This window comes from Gallinula chloropus, assembly GCF_964237585.1.
Source record: "Gallinula chloropus genome assembly, chromosome: 2".
Taxonomy (NCBI): domain Eukaryota; kingdom Metazoa; phylum Chordata; class Aves; order Gruiformes; family Rallidae; genus Gallinula; species Gallinula chloropus.
In genome coordinates, this window is record NC_140086.1 from 20,740,843 (window position 1) to 20,764,691 (window position 23,849).

Consider the following 23,849-nt stretch of genomic DNA (forward strand, 5'->3'; position numbering starts at 1 on the left):
CTATGCCCAAAATACTACTGTTTTGCAAGTCTCCCTGAGAACCATTTCCTTTACATGCTACTACAAAGTTAAATCTTTTAGGGGAAAACAATGCTAAAACCCAACCACAATTACTTTCATAAATCCAATAAATTAAACCCATTGGTATTGGTCCCCCCTTTCACTAGAAGTGAGAGAGTGGGATTACAGTATACTCACCTCCATCAATTTAGAAGTATTATCGGACCTTCATATAGTTGAATGACTTCTGAGAGGGTATAATCAAACGGTAACTAAGGAGATTTACACTTTTCTAATTAAATACCAATGTAAGCTACTGTGAATGGTATTTAGCTATAAATCACATTTAAAAAGAAAAAAGCATTACTCCAAAGGCAAGGGAAAAAACATCATGCTGAACTGCTGAACCTCTTAATGCTCTAAGTTTCTCTTATCTAACATTAAAGGAACTACCAGCTATTAGTTTACACACCTCAAAGTAATGCAAATTTGTGACTTCACCTCCTGCTTACCCATTCAAAATTTAAACTTCCAGAAACTGCCTCTGCACCATAACATTACAAGAATGCAGTAACAGAAATGAACACGCTACACTGAAAATTACCAGAGCATATTTATGATTAACTGGCTGGTGCTTCCTTCCCTTCTTCCCGTACCAGAGGCGAGACATTTCCTTTCCAAAAATAAAACGAGACTAAAAACTAAGAATAACGCATAAAAATCATTCAAGGCTGTTTGAAAGCATTCTCTGTACCTGCTGTCAGTCCCAGGCACTGGCTGAGCCCCACCACGGTGACAGGATAGTTTGCTAGACGCACACATTTGACTGACACGGCAGGGAACGAATGAACGAGTGTACAGGAGGGGGATGTATCGCCAGCGATGACGGTACAGAAGGAGAAAGGTTTCCTGCATTCAAGGGCGGTTGCAGAGCACGAGTTTGTTGAAAAGGCTAAAATTTTTAAAGATACAGGACAACTATTTTTTAAATTCTTTTGAGTGTTGTAGAAGAAAAACGAACAACCCCAAGACATGCTCACAGCATTCTGTTACACTACAGCTGCTCACAAACATGTTCTAATCGTAACAAGTTTGCACTCAACATTGAAATTGTTTGTCTTCTGTTGATCAGTTTGTATGAACTCTGCCAGTTATTTCTTGGAGCCCAGAAACAGTTAAAAAAAGAAAAAATAAAGGAGTTAAAAAGCATTTATTTAAAAAAGAAAAAAAGGATTTAAAGCCTTCAGGAGCTGTTAGCTTCACAGCATTTTCCATTTTTAAGCTACAAAGAGAAAATAAATCCTTTTGTCAAGCTAAATTTGCTGTATGGGTTAACTGCCAGTTCCAGCAACAAAGTTTTTTTAGAATCATGGTTTAATTTTTACTCCCCTCTTAAGGAAGAGTATTTATTTAAACAGGTGTGTGCAACAGTAATATACACAGATACACAGCAACCCTTTGAGAATTTCCTTGTAGTAACACTTGCAAGCTCTTTGTTTTTTTTTTTAAATTTATTTTTCCTCCTTCCTCCAAAAGCACTCAGAGCACTGAGTCCTGGGTAGAGGTATTAAACAGGCCAGGGCAGCAGCAGACAGCATCACAATATTATAACATTGCTCACTTGTGCTGCTGCAGTGTGGTGTGAAAGCCAAGATACCCAAGCAGAGAAAACCAGTGACCAGAACACCTGAATTTAACTAGACTGCAGACTATGCACTAGAACACCTCATCCTGTATCAGTATCTAACGCAATTTACATGGAGGAAAAAGGTTGTCTTTTCAGCTTAAGCATTTTCAGGAGCTGGTCATTCTAAAAATCAATCTGCTCCAATTTAGGAGAATTAAGGTGGCAAGTAAGGACAGTTTTACCACATTTTTATCATCGAAAGCTGGGGACTTGGGAAACTCAAATATATAACAAAACACAAGATACACTGTTCACTGTGTAAGATTAAAACAATAAGCCTCAAGCCCATTTTTTTGATTTAAAAAATAATCAGCAAGCTAACACAAGAAAGTGGACAGCCTTAAAACTATTTCAAATGAGACAATTAAAATCAGCATGAAAACTGAACCAGAAGCTACAGCCTTCCCTCTGCCGAAAAGCCTGGCAGATCTTAAAGGAACAGAAAGTATTCAGAAAAGCTATTTCAGCTGTCTCTGGACATGCAGCCTTTAAGCCAAAAAGCAATAGCCAGCCACAAAAGTGCAGACTTTCCCTCCCCCCACCCCCAGAAAAAACAAACTCCTCCCTACAACTAGCCAACACACCATTACTCTCAAACTGGGGAGGAAGAAGAGAACCTGGGCCATTACGCCACTTTTTATTCTACAATATTTAATCTTCAACAACTCAATCAACTTACTCAGATGCTTTTAGCTCTGTCTGGATAAAACTGGCTCCTCCCACAGCTTCTCTAAAAGATTTAAAAAAACCAAACTTGCTCAAAAGACAAACTTCTTTGTTAGATCTGACAACTCACTTTTCCACTTAAGGATAGTTGGTAAGATTAATGGGAATAAATGCCTGAGTGACCATCAGACCTCCTGCCAGTCTGTTTTGCATCCAGCTTCCAGCAGCAGGAAGCCCCATCGCCTGGGTGGGAGCATCTGCCAGAGGGGGATGGTGGGTGGAAAACAGGTCAGGAGCCTGAACGCCACCATGAGCAGTGCAGTCCTACAAGGGGTTAAGGCTTTCTCTCCTGACCGATGTGCTCTGCAGCCCTTTAACAGTATCTTTTTTCCAAGTTAGTGGAAGATACACTTCTATTAACCAGAAAAAAAAGCCCAAGCAAAAAGCTTGACCCCAAGAGCATCCCACTAATTAAAGATAAGCAAACTGCCCTTTTATTCTTTTGTACCTTTGTGGGCTGTATTATGAACCTGATAATTCAAATCAGAACCTCATCTCCTGTGCTAGTTAACACAGACTTTGCCATAAACATTCTTAATTAAAAAGATTCTAGAGTACCAGGCCAGACCAGACATATGCAGAGAAGAGCAGCACACACTTAAGAGCATCCACCTGTTTGCTACCTAGACAACAGACCAAAACAAAACATATCTAATTACACTCAATAATAATCTTGTTATTGTTAGTATGAACCAAGCTAGGTATCTCCACAAAATCAGCATTGAAGGTAGAACTGTTATTCACAATGATGTTTTTCATTAATAAACTGATCTGTCTTAAAAATACTAAAGTAGTACCAAAGAAAAAGAATAGAGTACCAAGACATTTCATAAGTTATTAATTCCACTACAAACACATTACTTAATTTACACCTTTTCTACTAGTTGACAAGTTGTCATAACCTAGAAACAGGATATTAAGTATGATAACTCTCTAAACTCATGTAGGAAGACTGGATGCTGGGTAAGAAATAGTATCTTCACAGTTTGATTAGATGATACTACTTCATTTCACCTGGTAGCTAAAACAATGCCCTTATACTACAGTGACAGTTTTGTATTTTACATGCATGCTTTTTGACTGCCATTACACTAGTAAAAAGAAATTTATTTCCCCTGCTCCTTCCCTCTTAAGGGAGGGAGGGAAGCCCAGAGATAGTTGGTGGGGGGGCTAATTACTCATAATTTATTTAGAGCTTGCTATTGATTCCATATGAAGCAGCTGTGTAGGTGACCAGGTTTTGTGATGAAAAGCCACAAATGTGGTGCACTGAACACAGGCATCCCCAAGCATCTTCTTAGAAGATGAGGCATATGTAAAAAATAAGATCATTCTCAGAATTTAATACTCCCAATTTCAGAAGCAGCCCGTAAAATTGAGAAAAAAACCCATATAAATCACAGGAACCAGACTGCATAACTCGAATGCCTCTGTGCAATTCAAAAGCCATATGCATTTTTGACTGACAAGAAAAAAGAATATTTTTATGTTGCTGCATTGGTTTGACTGGGAACAAATGAATCAATAGGCAGTGACAACAGTTTCCCTTTCAGTAACGTATTTTAAAAGAGATGAGATTAGTATTTAGTTACCTTTACCAGGCATGTTTCATATTATAATAAAAACTCCCACCACTGAAGAGCTCAAAAGATAAAAAATGAAAGCTGCCTCAAGTACTGTTTAAAATAGTTTCAATGCACATTAGTCCAATAGGACAGAAAACAAGTCTAGAATTATAAACTTTGTTATAGTCTCACAATATTTTTAAATTTAGAATAGCATTTTACAGCTCTGATAAGACATGTACATCCAGTATATTTACTCCTTATATTATAGTTTTACCATGTAAATTGCCAATAACTTGAAACTTAGGAAGATACCTAATTTAGATGCTCAGGCCACCAAAATTGTCATCTTTGGAAAGAACTCCACTAGGTGAAAAAGTGTTTTCTTATATTGATGATACAGTGCATACAAAAGTCAGCTGAATTAAGGTCTAGTTTATTTTTAATAAGGGGCAGAGAAGTTTCATTTGGGACAAGAAGCCTTTCAGATGACTAAAGAGTGCCAAGTTCAGGAGTAATGAAGTTAGAATGCAATTAAAAAACATAAGCAATTAGAAATCAGGGACTGACTCCTAAGCAAAACTACCAATTTGCCTTATAAAACAACTGGATCTTTGTAAAAGTCGCTGCAGCTGAAGCTAACATGGGATTACAGTTAGCTGAGGTCTGCTCCCTTCCCCCTTTCCTGCTACAAGAACACCCAACAGTACAAAAGCCACCTCCTGTGGTATCCAGTTCAACATGCCTGGCACAGCTGCTTATTTGGCTGACAATGCTTCCACGAGAAAGGAAGTTAATTCAATAAGTTATCTTTTGTCTCCTTTCAACAGCTATGGGGAAATGGGGGGAAAAAAAAGCAGCATTTTTCCATACACAAAATTTTCCTCAGGATTCAGAGCTGAAAGCCAAAAGAGACGAGGAGTATCAAAAGCATAAGCATTTTAGTTGAACAATTCTGCTTCAACTCAGAGAGACTGACCCAGTTCTCTATTAGATAGACGAAATAACCATCAATTACAATTCCACATTCATCATTTCAACTACAGGATAGCTCTAAGTAGCGAAAACACTGAAGTTTTCACTTTAAAGTTATAATTATATTTCAAGTAGATTTAGTAGAGAAAATAGAATAAGCAAGAAATATCCCATGCGTGAAGTTGAATTTAACATATTTAGTATTGCAGATGACTGCTGAAGTTCAAGGGACTCTCATCCTCCAGTACTATAGCAAGGTCTATTAAATATGCTTATCAGTGCACAGGAATGCATGATTTAAAACAACAAATGGACATCTAGCTTGTATATCCAAAATACTGTCACAGACAACCTTTCAAGGCATGTATTGGAAATATACTCTTATTTTGAGCCCTGTTAGTATGTGGTACATCTTCATACACTGGGCACACTGTTTCATTCAAGAAGCACACAACTTCCAGGCTTCTTCCTCTTAGCTCTGCTGATCCAGCATTACCCCGCTTGTCATACAGTAATATCATAATTTTAAAATGTAAGATGTAACAAGCAGCTGTTTCACTAGCAGCCAAGCACTGAAGCATAGAGAAGGGAATGGAAGCAAATTTATAGAAAACACATGATTAAGAACACAAAAAACTTCAGACAGCGGTGCATGCTGAAACTGCAGAACCCATTTTAATGTAGTAGTGTTTCAGGTTACAGTTCAGAGCCAATGAAGAACTTAAGCACCTATGTCCAATACTCCAATCCTGAAAAAACCTTCAGATTTTACCTGACCAGGACACATAATCACTGTTTGTGATCTGCATGTTTCTACAAATACATACAAATAGAATTTCTATAGACTCCAGAAGTTAGCTTTGTTAACATTGAAATGTTGACTGTCTAACTCCAATACTGTTTCACAAGGTCAGAACTTCATTTGCAGGTAATGCCTTGATCCAGCAGTAAGCATTTCTGAACCACGTCTCAAGTTCTGTGCTGGTTTTGGCTGGGGTAGAGTTAATTGTCTTTATAAAAGCTGCTATGGGGCTGTGGTTTGGATCTGAGCTGAAAGCTGTACTGATGACACAGAGATGTTTTTGTTATTGCTGAGCAGGGCTTACACACAGCCAACGGTTTTTCTGCTCCTCACCCCACCAGTGAGTAGGATGAGGGTGCAAAGGAGTCAGGAGGGGACACAGCCTCACACCATGTCACACCATGTGACATCATGCTCAGGGTATAAAGCTGGAGAAAGGAGGAGGGAGGGTTGGGAGAGGGGGGAAAACACGTATCTGGAGTGATGGCATTTATATTCCCAAGCCACCATTACACATTATGGAGCCCTGCTTTCCTGGAGATGGCTGAAGATGGCCTGTCCATGGGAAATAGGGAATTAATTCCTTGGTATGCTTTGCTTGTGTGTCACTTTTGCTTTACCTGTTAAACTTTGTCTCAACCCACGAGTTCTCACTGTTACTACTCTTCTGATTCTCTTCCCCATCCCACTGGAAGGGAAATGAGCAAGTAGCTGTGTGAGGCGTGTTGCTACATGGGGTTAAAACCACGACAAGTCCCAACTGAAATTCAATTCGACAAGTGACTTACTACAGAGGACTGCTTTCCAGAAGCACTGTATCTGTATATTCTACAGAAATTTAATATGCAAAACCAAAAGTAATGATTGTAAAATTCAAGTCCAGAACATGACCCAGTGAATCTGGAAAAAAATTATTCGCAAGTATCTATCAAGTCATGCTTTTAGAAATTAATTTCTAGACAGCTTGAAAAGCAAACTCCTTTTCTGTATTAAAAAAAGAAAAACTCACAGAAACAATAAAATAGATCAGCTTCCAACTACTTTAAGACCAGCTTGCAGATCCTGAGACAATACATTTCCTGTTTCTGAACATCTCCTGGATGAGTATTTACATAACAGCAATAAGTAAATTCAAATGACAGATGAAGTGGCAGGGGGAGGGGAACTAACACTTTAAATAACAAAGAATTATTTTAGTACAGAGGAATTCTTATTTTTCCTTAACAGATTTCAGGCTTAAGTAACAACTAATTTACTTAACTCATTTTATCCACTAGTACGCAAGATGAAATTTCTTAAACGCCTCTGAAACATTTAGCTGTGACCACATTTAATAACTGTGTTTTTTGCATCAATACTCTGATGACCAGAGATGTGACCCATCACCATAAATCCTCTATTTCCAATATTGCATGATGATCAAGACATCTAACAGCTGTATATAGGTACTGTTTCGACTGTTCTAGATTCACATCCTAACTGTAAAGTTAGATTAGCAACATCAGCAAGTTTCACATACAGAAATACAAAGTGTATTTATACCTAATACAGTCAATACAATGGTACATTCCAGTTTTCCAGCTCCCTACCAAAAAAAGTTAACTACTTAATATGTCTGACCGATTCCCTTCATTGTGCAAGGAATGTTCTCTCAACTTTGAAGCTAATGCTCACAGACCAAAAGATCAAACATTACCAAAGCAAATCAACTGGTTCTTATCTACAGAATTTGTTTTCCTTCTCTTCCCACCCCAAGAAACCTATTGGTATCTAAATACAGGACTAGTTGAAGGTGCAATTTTTATTTTTTACAATGAGACTCACATGGGAAAGCACAAGTCCTGTAGTTTCCCCTTCATGCACTAATATTTCTCAAGCATGTTTCCCCTCTAACACCCTCCTCCCTGCACTGAATTGTCAGACCACAATTTCCTCTGTATTTAGCATTATCTAAACTGCAAAAACTTTGGTTGGAAGTTTATTTTCAATTATCCTTCCTTTCCAGACACAGTAAACTGTTTCTGTACAGATTTTAACAAATTATTTACATGTATAAACTTATTGGCGAACACAAGTTCAGTGGAAAGCTGATTTACCCCATTAAACTCTATACCCGATCACAGATATGGTTAACGACTTTACACATGAGTCAGTACTTGTTTTCCACATTTTTTCCCTCCAACGGTCAACTTCAAAATGCCCACTGCACTTCTTACAGCAAGAGCAGGGAAAAGCCCATCAAGGTTTTAGAAAAGCAACAATAGATTTTTCCTGAATTAAAAAAGCTAGAGTCTGAAAGAAAGGTTACAGAAAATAATGCTTACTAGGTGGTACTTCTTATCTTTCGGTTTTCTATGAGCAAGTGCAGTTCATGACCCGTGCTCTCATCTACTTGGGTTTTGGGGTTATGTTTTTTAACATACACAATGTATATTCAATGGACTAGTATTTATCAGGGAATGCCAACAACACTTCTTTTTTAAAAAAAAATATTCTTTTATGCAGCCATAAGAAACTATTGGTGGGTATTATACAGAAATGGGGAATAGTTATGTTACTGAAACTCATTTCTCAACCAGGAGTTGGAAGCTGTAGGAAAATTCATGGAGTTTTTCCTTTTCACTCATCTTAAACTTTCTCACACAAGACCAATCCAATTCACAGTAAGAGCCATCCCTGCTTTCAAATACAGCAGCACAAGACCTTTACCAACACCAGGTGACAACTCCTTAATGCTTTCAATCTAGAGTACAAATTGGCACCAAAATGATGTTAATATCAGCAGCTATCTAATAGGAAGCACCTCAACATTATGTCATTGATTTCTATATAATTTGCTATATACACAACATGAAATTCAGAAGAAAATGAAGTCAGACCATAAAGTACTGGAGTACTGATGGAAATTCTTTGAAGCACTGTACAACAGAAACTTGTTTAATCTGGCCATTCAGATGCAAGTACAGAACATCTGTACAGTACAGAGAAGGCAATTGTTTATCAACAGTATTGTGCTAACAGGCAAAACCATTATGCCTAACTAATATACTGCCCCCAATGCAAAAAAAAAACCCCACCCCAACACAATAAATATACCTGCACACCCCTAAGGCTCAGTACAAAACACCAAACCCAACCACCTTCCCTTCCTTGGTGTGTGTTCATTCACCTAAGTACAAGGTAAAGGAGACAGTTGAGGAAAAAGATGGTGTTAACATCACCAAGAACCTAGCAGCAGTTTCATTTCTTACATAATGTATGAAATTAAATTGTCTGTTCATTTCCAGTGGACACCAGAGACAAGTCTTTAGCATCGCCTGATGTTAAGTGAAAAAGCGTCCTTTTTAGAGAGCTTTGCCAAGGGGACAGGCAGAGGCCTCTCAGGAAGGCAGACATTAAGGAGCACTATCAGCAACAGGAGCTACAAGGTACTCCGTACAGAGTTTGTTTTAAACCCTACGAACCACTGACTATAAATTAGTCACCTTTACTGATGGTCATGTTAGATTGCAGCAGATTCATGGTTATTTCCAGTAAGTCGGTTATCTATTAAGTCTGGAGCATACAATACAAAGAAGTCAGCTAAAGGATTTCCTGGTTTGTTTTTTTTTTTTTTTGACACTTCACACAGTACAGTATTTGATCAAAGCAGAGATTAATATGGACAGCAGGAGTGTTGATCTCTGCCACTAGATCAGCTCAAGTTCCTGGATTGCTTCAGAGGAAAGGCTAACAGGAAATAAGACTATTCTGCATACAAGTAGAAGAAAAAAAAAGCACAACCACATGAAAAACTGGAAGAAATTAAGAGTAAGATTTCAATCCTATTCTTTGATTCATCTAACACGTAAAACAATCCCTACTACTGGCTTCATATGTTACTGATCTTTGCTTTTGCGTGCTCATTCTTCCCATAATTCCTTTTCCATTAAGAAAAACCACCTTGATAAAAAGCTACAGCTATGTGCTACAGAATGTGTTAACATAGGACTATCAATTAAAGCAGCAAAAGCTGTCACAGAGCACCACACCTGGGTTACCCAATATCCTTTTTCCTCTCTCCAGTTTGAGAAACTGTAACAGTAGCAGAGAGAATCCCCTTTGAAACGAAAACTATTCCACTAGCTTCCTCTTTTGGTAAGTCATCAGTACTTCACAATGCATTTGTAAATCAAGATACTGCTTTCTGTTGCCTTTCCACCCTGAGTTTTCCATCAATGTGTTCTGAAGAGGCAGCCTGTTTTTCATCCCAATACCCCCCCAAAGGTTTCAATGACATGGTTCACCTTCTATCTTAGATTATACCTGGGTCAAGAGCTGACAGAGAGTAAGCTTGTCAGGTCAAAGGAAGTATACTGATTGAAAAAAACTGACTGAAACTAAGTAGAGGTAATGGGTATGACCACAACAGCTGCAATTCCCTCAATGTACTGATACTTTCTAGCACATACGTTAAAAGCCACTAAAGCACAGTTGTATGTAATGACAGGTTGAACCATCTGGTACTGTCAAACATTTCTGATTAAAAACTTAGTTTTTAACAGCTTCCAGATTTGTGCCAGAAGTCAGTCATGAGAAGTCACATGGCTCAAGTTAAAATGCACAAGACTGTATTAGCATATTTTTCTACTTACATAATGTAAGTTTTAAAAAACTTACCCATCTAACTCATCAAACCAACTCCTAAACAAAACAACAAGTTTACTGGATTATTTTGAAGAGAACCAAACTTCACATAATTTTCACGTAACACAAAACCAGTGTGAACTCATTCTGCAGTAAAACTTGCACATTTTGATACACATAGGAAATGTGTATCAAATAACTCCTGAAATTTACAACTTTTAGTTACAACTTATCCTGGAGAAAAGTTTGCCCTATTTTCTGTGGAAACTGTTCTATGATTATATTAAGGTGCAAAGTTACTGAAGAACTCTTTAGAAGTGAGAAGCATACTGTGCCTTAAACCATAATGTTGAACACTCGCCATGCTGACCCCCGTGTTCCAAAAGGCCAAATTTTAAACCATCAAGCACTTACAAAGGCTTTGAGCAAGAGTAAACACCAAAATACATCACTAGTAGCTGAAACAACCTATATGTTTAACGTACATATTTTCATAAGACATGCATTTATAATATTATTTTCTGTCTCAAAGCAAAAACGGTCCATGCAAAATCACTGAGCTACAGAGTTTTGCAACCACAGCCTAATACTTCACCTAAACAACGGAGAAGTTTGAAACCAGAATTCTACTAGTGTCAAAGCTAAGAAAAAAACCCCTATTGCCCACAGAAAGACTCTTGCAGTTTTAAAATATTTCTTTTACATTCTAAGACATAAAAAAAAGTCTTCCTCAATTTCAACCATTACATTCCACTGGGAGATGGGAAAGCAAAAGGAAAAAACAACAAAACAGTCAGAGTCAGTGATTGCAATTGCTGCCCTGAGTCTCAAGTTTAACAGTGCTCACAGCATACTTCTACAGTATTTATGACAGGAATCAAACTTTTGACTGACACTTGAATGCACAAGACTACAAGTGCTTAACTGCATGTACAGTACAAAACAAAACCATGTAGACATGTAAAGATGTGTCCATAGAAACACAGTGGACACAGATTCACATGAGAAATGTGTTTGTTATAAAAAATTGAGATCTTTCCAGTTACAGTGTATTACTAAAATCCATGCAACAGCATCTTAATGTATGAAGTTATAACTGAGAAGCTAATCATTGGAAAACATGTCATTAATAGATTCCTTCTCCTTTTTTGTTGTCTCATCCCTGTTTTGAGACTTACCAATAAGTATTCAACATTCTGGATACACGAATTATAAGTGATAAATATAAGTAAACTTTGCTTCAAAGTTGTAACTTCTCTGCTGTTCTAATATTCCATTTAACTATGAGTTTCAGGCTACGATTTGCTCCATACAAAAATGACTTATTTGTGAAATGTTGCCCTGAATTGATGTTAGAGCAAAGCATTAGGATGGCATAAATTAAACAGTCATGATCAAAGGAGACTAATAAAGCACACTGCTTGGTTTTTCTTACTGGAAAGTTTTTAACACTATTTTAATAATATATTACAAGTATCTTTGCCATCATTCTTCCTTACCTCCCACTCTTTAGCAGCATCTTCAGTAGTAGATTCTTCACTAGTTTCAGGCTCTTCCTTATTTTTTACCACTATAAATCCAGGTTCCCGAAGAGATTCCCCAGTATCTTCTGCATATATCTCTGGACTCCACTGGATAAAGAAGACATACAAGTGATCTGTCCTAGAGAAGTCAAGTAATAATACAGAAAATAAGGTAAGTTTGTGATCTTTTGGGTCTCGTCTAATAATGATCAAATATTTAAGGTTAAAATGAAAATACTTACTATTTCATATTTGACTGACTATTTCATATTAAACACACATTTGTGAAAATATAGGGTTTTGTGTCTGGGGCTTGTTTTGGGTTTTTTAAAATTAAAAGATGCTGACACTGGAGGAAGAAGCAGGACACAAGTTGGCAGTGTGCTAGCTGTGTCTTCATATACAAGTATGATGCTTCAACCACTTCTGTCCCAGTAGAAACCTCTGTTTGTGACTGAAAGAACTTCCAAAATAAAATGCTAAGAATTTTATTTTAAAATGAGTTACCTAAAAGCATGAACAAAATTCAGATTTAAAAGTGTGGTGTTTCTGTTTTCCCCACCCCTGCAGAAGCAAACACTCCCAAGACATATGACCAAAATTAAACAGTCTGAACATGACCAAAGATATGAGGAAGTAAGGCTGAAAGTGTGTGTGCGTGTGTATAATATATACATAGCTAGATCATACACTGCAGTAAGATCTAAAAGTTACCTACTTCTAAGGTACATGCCACAAATGGCATGGTTCCCTAGCCTGGAAGAACAAAATGCCCAAATTCCCAGAAGAAAGCTATTTACATCCCTAATCTATACCATTTAAGCATTTCCTGTGGGTGCACAGATGGAGCATTTAGACGAAGGACGTGCAACGAATCCAGTAGTATCCCTTCCATCACAGAAAAGAGCTTTGGTTGCCAAGAGTTTGAATATTCCTTATGCCTCTCTTCAGAAGTATTTGCTACAGTAAATATGCACACTGGATTATCATGAAGAACAGTATTAGGACTCTTTTTGCCCCCCCTTCCTCGCCAAATCCCTGGATACTGTAAGAACAGCAGATACAGAGCAACAAAGTCTATTAAAACTGCACCAGTAATTTCCACATGCCTCTCAAAAGGGATGCAGCACACAGGTATCTAATAATAGTCTCTGAAGAGGGTCAGTTATTCAGTCACCCTTGTTAAAATTGTGGTTACTGGGTAACATGAATGAAATCAGACCAATCTTTCTCCGACATAAAGAGTATTTCAGACGCATAAGGCTGGAGAAGTTCTAGAACAAAGAACAAGAAACTGCAGATTCCTCACACAGTGAACGAGACATCCAATTTCAAGTCTTCCATGTAATAAAAATAGTCCTGACTTTAACTTAAGGACATGAAATTGTTTATTATAGCAGTTTAAAAAAGTAAATAAAACTTTCAAATGTTATTTGAACTTGTTCAAGGAACACTACGACACTCCTTCCCAGGCTGGCTCATTTGGGATGAAAAACACAGAAATAATGCAGGCGTGGCAGGTGCCTACTTTTTTTTATCTTGCTTACCACTAGGTGACAAGAACAACTGGGAGTTGTTGGGACATTGGGACATTAAGTATTTAGACTTAGGCAGAATAGCACTCAACAAGGTCAACACTGAAGTTTAAGAACACCCCATAACCATCACATGAAGCTTTTTGCACAAAACCCTAGGAAACACACTGGAGAGATAAAGAAGAGATTACCAATTCCCATGCAGTTAGGGTGAAGCTACCTTCATAGGTGGAATGATTTCCAAGATCAGTTATAGACTGTAAACCAAGGAGTATTTCTCCTGAAATAGCTGATAAATTCTGCGTTATGCTGAAGATAAGTACTTGCTCTGCTACATTGGAAAACGAACCAGAAAGACAGTAATCAGCCAACCTAGTCATCGCTGCCAGAAGGGACACATTAATCTGTTTTCAAATTAAATAAAATACGACTATAACAAGAAAACCCTGTCATGAGGTCACCTGGCCCAGACAGGACGAGCAACACCAGAATCAGTGTGACACATGCTGGTCTCAAGAAACCGCATAATCTCCACCACTAGCATAGTGGGGCAGATGTTTAGAAGCAGGTTAGTGATGTTCTAGCATTGACTCAGTCCTCCCTGTTGGAAAACTCCAATATTTTGATGCAATTTCAGTCCATTACACATCTCCATTCACAGTGGACATAGAAAAGAAAAAAAATAAGAAAGAGTACTGCCTAGCCAACCTTTAAGTATGAAAATTATTTTTATGCTTATAATCAACCTTTTCTCCTTTAGATTAAAGAACCCCACTTACTTCTAATTTTCTTTATATGTTACACTTTCTAGGTATTAATTAGTCTTGCTGCTTTCCTCTGGACTCTCCAATTGATCCATATCTGTCCCCAACTGCAGTGCCCCAACAGGACATTCTATGCCATTCAGCTCAAAAGAAAAGATGGAAAAGTGACTTGATCATTGTGTGTAGGTATTTAGACAAGGTGATAGCTGAGTTCTTTGTTGTTCTTTCTTCCCCTCCCGCCCCACCTCTTCTGACAAGGATATAACAACCTCTAATAATCACACCCCCAAAAAATAATCAAATCACATTCAACTTGAAAACATCAGAGATTCCTAGTGGTAAAGATCATTTAAGAAGTGAAGACTTCAAGACTTTACTAGTGAGTAAGCATGGACATCTCAGGCCTCCAAATCACTGCAACAAATTTATAGATATTTTTCCAGTAGATAGGTTTAAGTTGCTTCCTGGAAAAGTTTTATGTTCCATATATAAAGAAAAGGCAAAAGAACCCCAGCTAGCTCTTCTGACCATAAAGCTTTAAGTAGTAGAGAGAATTTTCAGCAATTTTTTAAATAATGGGAACCACAGATAATGATATTAGAAACTTCACTTCCTTCACCAGACACCACTTGAATCTTTTATTCGTTATTTGCTACAAACACCAGCCTAAACAGCACCATGAGAAGCTACTTGCTGAACCAGCAGGTAACTGAAATCAGTGAAGTTCAGTATGGTAAGGAGGTATTCCAGTGTTAAGTACAAGCCAATCATTAATAGCCTCAGCTGCTGACCCTTTTTTGTGTTGCTTCAGACACATTGAAAAAAATTTGAATAGCATAGCAAAAAAAGAAAAAAAAGTCTCAAAAACTGACTGGAAAGTGTTGATTTTTATAGTCTACCTCCTTCTTACCTTTCTTGTGGAACAGCAAACCAGTACTCATGTTTTTTATCCCTCTGTGCATACTGCTGCATTGATGCACTTGCTTGTGAAACAAATGTTTTTCTCATGGGTTTTCCAACCCTCAGACGTAGAAATTTGTGAGATCGATGCCGTCTTTTTTCTTTTGTAAGAGAAGATCCTATTGGGAAAGAAAATGTTATCTATTCACAACATACAAGAAAGCTTAAAAAATTAGCCAGCTTTGCATTAGGGAATACAGATATATAGGATGGATACATAGTAATGTCTTGGTTTTGTTACATAAATTGCATCAGACTTAACTTCAGAGTAAACATCTGTAAAATTCTGATCACATTGTAATAGTCTTTCATCTATACTTGACTGTGTTTCAGATGATATTCTCAATGCATACCACTCACCAGACTACCCTCCCGCTGTTAAAAGTATGTTCTATACATGTGCAAAAGATACAGTGTTAAGTACGTACTTAGGCTTGATTCACATATGTCAAAGCTCTTCGTTAGTTACTTTTAATTTTAAAAAAGAAAAAAAAAAAATGACACTCCTAATAGAGGACTGAGATGAATTCTAATTGGTTAGCTGTATCAAACACTTCAAAAGGTATGCACACCACTTCAGGACGAAGTATATTGGATGCTGCAGTATGGGATTTTCCCCTCCAGTAGCATATTTAATTGAACTAATAGAATTTTATGATTACTCTCAAGGTCTGGACTGTCATGTCAGCACACAGTAAATAAAGAATGTTTCTCAAAATTGTTTCTTTACTAGAGTAATTGCCCAAATGCTAGAACATGAACTCCGGCCACAGGAGAATTTCTAAAGCAAGGAAGGAAAAAGTAAATTTAAGAGGTCTTATATTAGCTATGACAACCACAAGTTTTATCCTACCTCTAAAGTTATGAGTACAAATATATATGTTCCAGTTTTCTAGGAGATCCATCTTTTCTTTACAGCTGAAGTTCTCCCTCAACATCTATACAGACTACAGATACACTAAGTACAGAAAACATCACTTTCTTGATCTATAAGCATCTCTACTGTATGTTTTCTGAATCAGATTCTTCCCCACAGAGTTTAGAATAGCATTGTTCCAGAAAAGAGTTCCTTAAATGTGCAACTCCTGATTTTCATTTACAGTATTTTACAGTTATGCCTGCAGTGCATAGTATGGTAAAACAGTCACAATATGCATGACCTCGATGTATATATCTGTAAGTTTAAAAGTAAACTGTCAGACAAAAGCCCCCACAAAACCAAAGAGAACCCAAAATAAACAAATAAAGTTCATAGGTCTGGCACATAAAGTTTGGGCCAGTATTAGAGAAGTACTCTTGAAATGATCTTATATTTGGGATTTTGGTCCTTCAGATGCAGCAGTTAAGAGCTTCTCTGACCTCGAGCTCAGAAGCGGTAAAAGAAAAAGGAATGCGATTATAGTTCTAACTAGTAAAGAGAATGGAAACACATAATTGAGCCATACCCATATCTCAAAAGGGGTATTAAATATGCTCTTTTTGCATATTTGTGTGCTCTCAAATATGTTTTTATATGTTTGACACAGAAGTCACCAGAAAAAGATTTCAGTAATAGCTGTTATGTGTCTTCTACTGTTTTCTCCTCCCTTTCGACCTCTACCTATACTCAGATAGATAAGCAACAATCAGACATGTTATTTGTAAAGAGAGCTCAGCTTATACACACACAAAACTACAAACCATTACAATCTGTCCAAAGTATCAACTACATCTAGCTATTATTTCAGCCCAGTGGTTAATATAAGCATCTGTAAAAAAAAAAACAAAAAAACACACACACAAAAGTAACCACACATAGGAGAGGGTAATAGAGGCCTGGGTAAACAAAAAGAAAAAAATCCAAGAGAGACCTTTGAGCTATTCTAGTTTATTTACACTTATCTATCTGCATTGCATCCCCTCTTCAAGATTCAGATCAAACAGATCATTAATTCCAAATGTGGAAACACTTCAACACTGCTAAGATCAATAAAAGGTAGTTTCCAAAACCCTAGATGCTTAAAATTCAAAAAAACCAAAAAACAAAAAACAATCAGTTAAGTCATTGTTATATACAGGAGATAAAAAGACTAGGTAGCAATCACACAAAACCTCTAGCATGACTAATTCAAACTCTTTGTCCAATAGACACCATACTAGAAAGTGTTTAGTGTTGCATTATTTTAATTATAGTGTTTTTTAATGACCTAGTGTAAAATGACCTGTCATATCTTGTCTTTGGTGTCTTTGAGAGTTAAACAATAAATCTATGCTTTTACTTTGGCTCTGTTTAAACTTGCCTGTAGAAAAAGCCAGTAGAAGCTTCACCAAAAAGTATCTAGATTGAAAAATACTAATTTGTAATGTACTGTTTTATTTGCATTCTGCAAAAGCAACATGAGGAACATATATAGTGTAATTTCAAGTTAAGTCATTGGCACAAATCTCTAAGAAATAACCCCTGCTTTTGTTAATTTTTCTATTTTACCCCTACAACCTTCAATGAGGCTGTAACACCATGTGTAGGAGTTATCTATCCAGCACTCCTCCGTCTGACTGCATGCAAACACTTTGCCTATGTATGTGTACAGTCTGTGACTGTATAGATCATCATGCATGAAAAACCTGCGGATTCGCTCAATTATAAAACCTTTCAGAAACTCAAAGCTAAAGCAGCTAGTACAACTGAATCACAGACAGTATTCAACTGCAAGAAAAGCACCAGTTGTGGCAAAGAACACTTGGTGCCTGCATCGTTTAACCCACAATCAGCAATTACTGCTAGCTGATATTTTTGCCAGAGGATTTTCTCTAATATTCAAGGCAGAAAAGCCAAAGTTATCACAGAACGATGCAACTAATCAATCTGCTTAAAAATTCAATTACTTCCTAAGAGAAGGCAAAACCCCCTCAAAATATCATGTCAGATTCTTAAATGCAAACTTAAATTCTGTCAACCAAAGACCAGAACTCTATATTCAATACAATCTCAACATTTACTAGTTAAACTATTTCACCTTCAAATGCTCTTCACGTATAATCTATTAGTTTGTGACAGGCACTACAGATATCTTTTCTTTCTGGCCCTCAAAATACTGCACAATTAAAATCACTCATTTATCTCCATTAGTAAGATGGTAAGGCATCAGGAAGTGGCTTAAATATTTCAGAAAGCGAAATCAAATACATCTAGAAACATCTTTAAGTTAAAGACACAGCACTATCCAAATAGTGTACCTTCCACGTGCTTTCAAAGGCAAGTTCCAACTCCTGATTTTAGGGCCTGATCTTTCCAGAGGAAGAAGAGGTAATCAAGAAATAAACTTAGTTGTTGCCCATATTCATAACAATTTCTTACCATCTAGCTCATTTATCCTGAGAAATGCTATTTTTACACTAGACCTTGTTCCAGTCAGCACGTATGACAAGATGCAAGTGAAAAGTTCTGAACATATCAGCATTAAGCCTCCAGTGATTGTTGCTCACATAAACCTTAACAAGGTAGACATGCTATAAATTATAAAATGAAATTCATTATCTGAAATTCATTCATAAGCATGTATAGTGAGATCAAAGTTTAGGTGACAGCAAGGTGACTGCTAATTTTTAAATTTTGAGCTCTACAGTGAGCAATGCATCACAGATCTAGTTTTAGTGGCTCACCTAAATCTCCCTTACAAAGATACCATGTTTTAATATGATCATAAATATAATTTCAATAAGAGAAACTGACAGTAAGAAAGATATCCATATTTTCAGTTTCCTGAGCAGTTTTTTCCCCACTGGTTTATGTAAGGTATAACTTATGCATATCTTCAAGCTAGTGAGAAATATCAGCAAAGTACTGGGAGATGTGTTCTACAAAATGAAAAGTAACAGAAATTCTGATGAGCCAGAGGAAGATAAATTGTAATTCTGAATGCTAACACTGTACTCATAAATACTGACTCACCTTCTAATTGCCCATCTCCTCCAGTCACAGTTTTCTGACTAATTTCTTTTTGTGAATCCTGCTGCATGTGTTCTCTTTGTTGTTTGGTTTGTTGCATAGTGTGGGTCTTCCAGAGCTTGCGCAGTTCCTCAACTTCTGTCTCAGAATCTTGAGTTTGCTCTCTCACAACTTTTCCTTTGCTAATTGTCTCTTTCTTTTGAGAGTCTGTGGTTGGACATTCCTCTCCTGTCTTACTCTCTCCTTCTAGTTCTTTTCCTAGCAAGGAATCTTTGTCACTGCCCACTTGTGCATCTTTGTTTTGCTCTTCACTACCATGTGATCCTTGTAAAGACTGCTGGAGGACACCTGCAGTGTTTTCACTAGTTACTTGCTCCCCCTCTGTAAACATTTCAGCACTTTCTGAACCTAAGCTATGGGTACCAAACCTTTTAACATTTACAACCGTTTGGGCACTGTGTTTTAAGTCACTGGCAGCTTCCCTGGAGTCCGTAATGACTGTTAAACATTCAGCACTAGTCTGGTTTATTGTTTGGACAGATTCTGATGATGCTCCAGAAGATTTGTCTTGTCGAAGTTCATCTGAGGAAACAAGTTCCTCACGTATCGGAGAGAGTTCTGATTCTGTGAAGACATCTTCTGAGAGAGACTCCTCTGTGCTCCTTGGGGCAGTACTAGCACTGTCATTGCCTGTATCACGAATCTTGGAATCCATTTCCTCTGTATTGCTCTTTGCAGCTCTCTTGGAATGGCAAAGTTCCCTTACAGACAGCTGTTCTAGATCGCTGTTGAGCAAATAAGAACATTGTTACAGCAGGTGCCATTTGCAACAAGTTTTGTTTAACACTGAAAAATTGTAAATGCCATCTTAAAAGTAAACATAAAATTAATACAGAGCATCAGTAAAAGCAAGCATAAAATATACTCCCTTAATGGTAAGCTCACGCAGACCTTTTGCCAGCGTGACAGACTGATCTTTGCAATTTCACATTACTTCCACAAGGAAAGCTCTCATATGAGATAGTTTGAGATGCTTAAAGTGTAAAAAATAAAAACAAAGAAAGCTACACAGCTGTAATTTCTGAAGACAGAAGTACTCCACATTCTTTTAAGCTTTGTCTGCCAAAGAGGCCAGTACTAGGGTATAGACCTATTCCCATTCCATTATGCAATTGATGCTTAGCTCGCTGGTGAGAAATGAATGCAAGAAGTCATCTGGTCAAACCTTAACTACCTAAAGCTAGTCAATGCAGAGTAACAGGAACCACCAAAGTAGATCTTACCAAGGTAGATCCTACCATTTTGCCCATGAGAAATACCTAACACTGACTGTAGCATGTTCACCAGTCAGGTATCCAACTTTGAGGATGCCACTGTAGGGCAAAGTCAGTCACAAACTACTTGGTACAACTGAAAAACGCAAAGACCAGACAACTATTAAATAGTGTAAAAAACAGACAACTATTAAATAGTGTAAAAAACCCCAAACAAAACCAAACCCCAAACTTTTTGTGGTCACTTATTTTGCACAAAAGAAAAATTCAAATTTCAGGTCTTTCAAAATGAGCTAAACAAAATTACTGAGTTTTAGACAAAGTGGACAAGGGAACTGTGAACACGCTCATTTATAAATACTTAACTCAAGCTTTTCAGTGTTTTCAGAAAACTGAGCTGTAGACAATCTCCATAAAAGCTTCTCACGTTTAAACATCCTTTTGACTCAAGATCTCAATGCCCACTCCTTGCTACCACAAATGCTTTTAATAGGCTCGTACCTTTATCTCCCATCTTGAAGAAGGAGAAACCCACTCCACGTTTCTACAAAGCTTTTATTCAGCTAGGTCATATTACCAAACCCACTAACATTCAGGAAGTTTGCAAAGCAGATGCACCCTCTTACCCAAATGTTAACATGAAGCTGATATTAACCTTGTACTCGTGTAGTAATTTTGCTTACAAAAATTACAGTTCAGGATTTAGCACCTACTGAACTGAGCTGTTTCCTTAACTTCTCAGGATCATGCTGGCAATAGGTGCTCTTGAACAACCACATCCTAAAGTTCCTGAAATCAGTAAAACATTCTCACGTTTTCAGATTGTTTTTGTTTCAGCACAGATTGTGGCTTATACATTGAAGCCACAAAACGTACACTTGCAGCTGTAAGAATCAGAGAATCCATTGCATTTGTGATCAGTTTCCATTACATCAATGACCTCATTTCCAATATTCAAATTGCTTTTCCAAGTTTAAACAGGTTTGACAGCTGGCAAAATTGGGAGAAGGCAGTTAATTATAACAGTGGAATATTTAGAAAGAAAAATGGTAGGAAAACATGATTTAAGTCTGAAATACTTTGAGACACACAGGTCTTGTCAGGTCTAGCTGTAGCTGTTGGGAGTGCTGGTTATGGCCGTAAGAAATCTGAGTTTTACTTTTCCCAAAATTCACAAACATGCCTCAAATTTTGATGAGGTTAAGGCATAAAAATGCTGGGACTCAAGAAAACACTCTTAGTGTTCCATTTAATAATATATTAAGTTGACAAGGAAGGTAAATCAAATTGGACGTACAGGGCTCTGAATGCACAGTGTGACCTTTTATTATTGGACACATTTTCATTCCATATGCATTTATATTGTAAACAGAAGAGAAAAATGCATGTGCTGTAACAGCACAAAAAGCTACAGGGCATGGAAGGTAGTGACTTCATGCTGACTTAAAAATTTAAGAAATGAAGCATGCTAGAAAAAGACTTTTTTGCAACTGCAATATTAGGATTCAAACAGGTAGCTTAAAGTGAGTCACCTAATTTTCATCCTCTAATTACTTACACTATACATCAATTGATGTAGGAACTACAAGCAACTGTTTGAAATAATCTGGAAAATAAATAAGTTTACATAAAGTAATCGTGCTGAATACATCATCATTCTTTTTCAAAAGCTCCAAAAGTACTGCTATAGCAATATGTACATGAGCTGCTCAAGAAACACGGCTTCAGGCAGGAAACAAGACCATGCCACAATGCCACTCTGCTGGAGTTGAACTTAAAAATGATACAAGACAAGTTGTTTCTTCTGTGTGTCCAGACATTTAAGATTATCAAGAAACAGGTAGCATGCTAATTACATCTAAGAACTGTAGAAGGGCGTTTTTCAGAGTTACTATATTTTAAAGAATACCCATATGCATCAGGCCAACAGCTTTGCTCTCATACATATAGACAACTCTACCTTGGTTAAAAGGCCTCACTTCCTTGTACTTAGATGGTCAAGTCTGCAAGTGTTTGTGCTCTATGGGCCATGATAGGTAAAGGTGGCTTTATTATTTTTTTTTTTTAGTTTAACATTAGAATTTATCTTATTTCTGAGGACAGGATAACAAGTTAAGCAACAGACAGGACAGAACAAAGGTTTTCCTTAATGCTGTTTAAACTCAGTTTTAAATGCCCACTCATGCTAAGCGTGTCAAGCTCATCAACCCAAATTTGCTTTGTTCACCCCAAACAAGGCTATACCCAAATGCAAATGTGCAGTTCCTCTCCATATTTGGAGGAAAAAGTTTCTCCTGATCCACACAAGACTCAGAATGAGTTTGAGAAGCAAACAGAAAATGGTATTTCACCTACAGCTGTTTAAGGTGCTTTTCTATTTTGCAAACCAATTCTTAAAGGTAGAGAAAAATCAAATCCATCTGTTGCTGTTTTCAGGGGGGAAGGGGCTGGGGAAGTGGTGTGGTACCTCTTCCTATACTCCAATTTTTAAAAGAGACTACTGGAGGAAATTAGAATCCAAGTACACAGAAGGGGATTTCTTCTCTACTGTACCCAGAACATGAGAATTTAAGGTAAAGTAAGCTTTCACAAGGGTTTTTCCAAGCCAATTTTTGATGTTGTTCTTATCGGAAAAGAAAAAAAATAACCAAAAACCAGAAGAAAATGTCATTTTGCTAATTTTATATGGCAACAGTTCATAATTACTCAAAGGTACATAAATACTATTCCATCTTACATGTTTAATGAGTCCTTAATTTTGCTGTCCACGATTTCTTTATACAGAGCAGCTGACATCACTTCTTCCATTGGACACATGATGCCATACTCTTCACAGCCATTCTCTTGGACCAGAGGATCCATTTTATGAGGATCAAACATTATATTATTTGGCGTCACCAGCAGCACACCGTTGACTGTACCCTAAAGTGAGAGGGAAAAGAAGTGGTAAATTTTCTCCTTCAACTTACTCTCCATTTTTGTAGGAAAAAAAGTGTTTTCTAATTTGGTTTCAAAGCATCTTTATTTAAGCAACTTAATGCAAATCCTTCTGTTCTGCACTCATCTAACAACATAATTTCCTTCCTCAGAAGGACATTCAAGGCCACCTACTTTACCAGAAGTTTTGTTTCTCACAACTACTTAATAGCTGGGTTGAGTACAAAAACCAAACCAAACAAAACCAAAAAACCTCCTTTGCACCCTAAAATACCCAGATGGCCACAGGACTTAATGTTAGTTTTGCAAGAAGATTCAAGCATTTTCTAAAGCCTGTTATCACTTTATTTAATTAACAAAACAACAGAAACCTCCAAAACTGCAATTATTTTTTGTTTTCTTTACACAAAAGCAACTGTAGTATCCAATAGAAGTCATTCTAATTTAATGGAGCAGTTGACTGATGGGACAGGTACCTTTATAACACCAAATCTTATCTCCCCTACAAGGAAAGGCTGAATGAACTGGGGCTGTTCAGCCTTGAAAA

General features: G+C 37.2%; 1 protein-coding gene across 1 annotated transcript in view; it reads right to left on the minus strand.

Moving 5' to 3' along the window:
- Window positions 1-23,849, minus strand: part of OXR1 (oxidation resistance 1) — a gene marked incomplete at its 5' end in the record, with an annotated part of 146,461 nt that overhangs the window by 20,030 nt on the left and 102,582 nt on the right. The window contains 4 exons of the mRNA XM_084280292.1: window positions 11,881-12,043; window positions 15,114-15,282; window positions 19,095-19,876; window positions 23,103-23,287. Of these exons, the coding sequence (XP_084136418.1) occupies window positions 11,881-12,043; window positions 15,114-15,282; window positions 19,095-19,876; window positions 23,103-23,287 (1,299 nt within the window). The remainder of the gene's footprint in view (window positions 1-11,880; window positions 12,044-15,113; window positions 15,283-19,094; window positions 19,877-23,102; window positions 23,288-23,849) is intronic.